The sequence below is a fragment of the Aptenodytes forsteri genome, unplaced genomic scaffold (genome assembly GCF_000699145.1).
Source record: "Aptenodytes forsteri isolate BGI_AS27 unplaced genomic scaffold, ASM69914v1 Scaffold164, whole genome shotgun sequence".
NCBI lineage: Eukaryota > Metazoa > Chordata > Aves > Sphenisciformes > Spheniscidae > Aptenodytes > Aptenodytes forsteri.
In genome coordinates, this window is record NW_008795527.1 from 2,801,704 (window position 1) to 2,805,678 (window position 3,975).

At 40.1% G+C, this 3,975-nt stretch overlaps 1 protein-coding gene across 1 annotated transcript in view; it reads right to left on the reverse strand.

Moving 5' to 3' along the window:
* KLHL7 (kelch like family member 7) overlaps window positions 1-3,975 on the reverse strand; it is a 27,895-nt gene that overhangs the window by 14,054 nt on the left and 9,866 nt on the right. Inside the window, exon 4 of the mRNA XM_009282050.1 lies at window positions 2,412-2,587. Within this exon, the coding sequence (XP_009280325.1) occupies window positions 2,412-2,587 (176 nt within the window). The remainder of the gene's footprint in view (window positions 1-2,411; window positions 2,588-3,975) is intronic.

A 3,975-nucleotide genomic window follows, 5' to 3' on the forward strand; every position in this document is an offset into this window, starting at 1 on the left:
TTTTAACCCCCCCCCCCCCCCCCCCCTTTCCCCAAAGGGGAAGCATGAATCTGCAGTTCACATTAATAGAGGTAACCCCTGTACCAGGTTAAAACTAATATGCTTCGAGTTCTGTATCACAAACACAGGTAATACTTCACCAGAAATGCTGAAACAGCTTCTACTTGATACAGTCTCCTGAGCTGACAATCTGCTTCTGTTACCAAATCATACTGTTGGGGATCCAAATATATTGCTATTGTTGTGTCTTAGGGGACCATTTAAATTAAAGTTTTTAGCTGCAGGCTGCCGTAAATTTACCATTCAGAGAGCCTCCTCTCTATTCCCTCTTTACAGGAAAAGATAATGGGTTTTCTTAGGGGGTAGGGAGGACAGAACAGGGAAGGTAACTAAGAAATCTGCTCTATTTATGATTGTCCTCTGGGTCAGGAAGGAATGAAATGAAAATCCAATGTTACCTATGTATTAAGATACTTCAATGCTGCTCTCAGACACAGCAAGTTTATCTACTGTGCTGCCACTTCAGAGTCAGCACTAACTTCGTTACAAGTGATAGCACAGTCAATACCCCCTCCTGTAGCTGAAACTGATCAGCAGTGAGTGACTGAGATATAATGTGGAAAGACATTTAATGGCAGTTATTCAGAAAGACTGCTAAACCACCTCAGCTATAATCCTGCAAGATGACCAGGGAGCAAAGGAGAGTAAAGAAATTAAAAAAAAAAAAAAAAAATTTAAGGCTCAATCACATCAGCTAAGGAAATTCAACAGAATGACTGGGACAGGAGCATTGTATCCCCTCATCAACAGAAACATTACTTGCATACAGGAGAAACAGGACAACCAGTAATTAAAGTTACCTTCCTTTTTTGCTAAATGTAAATATGCTTTACACCAATGCAAAAGTTGAGTATAATGTCAACTTTCTAGGAGTACTCCTGAGAAATAAGATTCCTTTAGTATCACTGGCAAACTTCCGCAGTTTCATACTGCACACTGCCACTTTCCTAAAGGAATTTTAATGATGCCATGCTGCCTACACAAGATTTCTACCACTGCTGCCAAGTTAAAGCATGCCATCCTACCGTACCAACAGAACTTCAAGAATGTAAATTCCAAAGTGTCATTGTGGCTGCAAGCTAAACAACACATCCAGCATTGAGAATGTTACCCTGTGACCTGAACTTTTCCCAGCACATGACAAGAATGTTAAACTGTGACATAACTCATATTCATACTTAAAACTAGCCAACTGTTGTATTCTAGTCACCTGATATTATCCCCCACTCTTAGTAATTCTTACTTTCATTGAAGCTTTTTACTGCAAGAGATTCATAGAATTAATGCATTTTCTTCAATGTAAGCTAAACTTCAGAGTCAGGAAAACATCGATTGCTATTTAAGTGGATACACGTACCATCTTGACTATGAGATCCCTCTGCTGCACTTCAAAGTATGACTCAACTCATGATGACATACCCAAACAAACTTAAATTACCTAGTTCAAGCACCAGAACAGCAAAGGCAAGATTTCAGTATGGTTTCAATGGATTTGACTGAGAAGCTACAATACCCAGCAGCTACAACCATCCTGCAATCACCTCTTTGGGCTGCAGTGCAGACACACCTATATTCTTCCTATTTTCCTGCAGTAGGAAGAACAAGCTGGTGAACAAGCATTCAGGGCTGTGCTAAGCTGAATCAAGCTTTCCAAATGGGACAGCTGTGAATGAAATTTTTACCACAGGTTACAACTTTTAATTGAGTGAAACTCCAGGCTCCTTTCAGCCACCTAAATTTTTTTGTGCCCACTCCCTAAATAAGGGCCTTCCACCAATCAATCACTGTCAATGCATCTAGCTTTCAGTGTTTTGTTCATCTTGCTTTCAAGTCCCTTAGTTCCCCAAGCTTAACTTGTGTATGCATACGTTTCCATCAGAAGCAACTCCTCTCTGAAATGGGCTGAGACCATACTCGGGTAGAGACACGCAGCCATTAAGGTGCAGTTTGCTTATCACTTTGAAGTAGTTCACTTTCACCAATAGCACGTGAACCCCAATCTAGGAGCAACTACTATAATACATCAAACTTAATTCGGCTCACGTACTATGGAACCAGAAGCCCTACAGCTATTCTCGATAAAGGAAACTGTTTTGCTTACTCCCTTTATGACTTCTTTCTTCCTAGTTTGCTGAAACAACACATATAATAACCACACTTGAAGAGTCGATATTCATTAATATTTGGTTTTGACCAAGCCAGGATGCACTTTTTATTCTACAATTTAGCAAGCACTATGTGCATCATACACTGTAGGAACATCAGAAGTGAGATACTTTAAACCAGTTCTTGATTAAAAAAAAAGATAGTGAAGTTCAATGCTCTTAGCTGGTATGACACAAGGATCTCACCTGGTCTTCTGCCCTCACTGTCAATGTATCTTGGTTCAAGAGATGTGTCACACGCTTAACATCAAGCTGAAGAAACTCATCTGTCTTGTAAACTTCAGTGAAATGCTGATGGATAAAGTCATCTGCAGTGGCTTTCAGTTCTGGACAGTCTAGGCATTCTGCTAAAACACTTATACCTATGAAGGAAAAAGTAAGAAAAAAACCTTTCCAAACTTGAACTGCATTAAAATAGAATAAAATTACCGTCATTTCAGTGATACTTGCAACCCCAGTTTAGTATTTATTACCATGCTTTTTTTTTTCCCCTTAAAACAAATGCTGTCATAACTCATCTGCAACTCCAGACAAACTAAGATAAGCACAAGCTTCTGATCCCTATCACTACCAAACTAATTGGAGAGTCAGACCTGCAGCGCTTGCTCTATTAACTATCTCTCCAGCACTACTTCCTCACTGTTTCTTTTCCCATTACAAAGCAGGTAACAGTACCTTAACTAGGTCTGAGCCATATCACAACAACGAAGACTAACCAAACAGCTTGAGAAACTGGATCCAGGTTTTATGACCTCCCCAACCTGCTCGTGCAGCAGCAGTCACCAACCAAGCCCAATTTCCTTCAAGAATCACAGTGAACTGGCGCTTTTCTATACAGGTAGCACAGTCAGCTGCAGACCAACACAAAAAAAGTCAAGTTGATGCTGCTGCAAGGGCAGAAGGTTGGCATAAAAGTAGCAGTTGCTATTTATACCAAGAAGTACCGTTTCCAACCTTCCCATTAGAAACCAGGTAAGCACAGAGCTTTTCAGCAGCAACTTTTGCTCATCATGCTACAGTCTTCTCCTCCTTCCATGGAGGAGATGGCAAGTGGGGTACAAGCAACTCACCAACCCATGTGCTGCAACTGGCCTGAGGTGCTCTAAGTAGCAAAAAAGCAAACTAGAAAGATAAAATCCAAGTATATGACCTCTTGACAACATTTCAGGAGATTCAAAATAAGCCATGATTTCTTTCAAATACACTTTTTTTTTTTTAAATGAACTACGGACTTGCCTATGAGTCTGCACAGAACACATTTCAACTTGTAAACAATGCCTTGAGGGAAAATTGATTTAATCTTTATCTCCCTTTTTGCTATAAATTGGCAACAAAGTATGCAAGTGTTAGAGACCACGATTAATTTTCTAGTTAACAAAAGCCAGAGGAGGGAATATGCCTCAAAGCAAGCCTAAGTGGCATTTTCCTTAGAAGGTAGTGTCTTTCTTCCAGTAGTTGTTTCAGAGCCACAGCTGTACTGCACTGAAGTGTCAGCTGAATCATTATAATCCAGATACTCTGCAAAATATTTCTATTGATATTATAATCCTCTTGTCCTGATTTTGGCAGGGACAGAGTTAATTTCCTTCCTAGTAGCTGGTACAGCGCTGTGTTTTGGATTTAGGATGAGAACAAAGTTGATAATGCACCGATGTTTTAGTTCTTGCTAGGTAATGCTTACACTAGCCAAGGACTTTTTAGTTTTCCATGCTCTACCGACTGAGAAGGCTGGAGGTGCACAAGAAGCTGG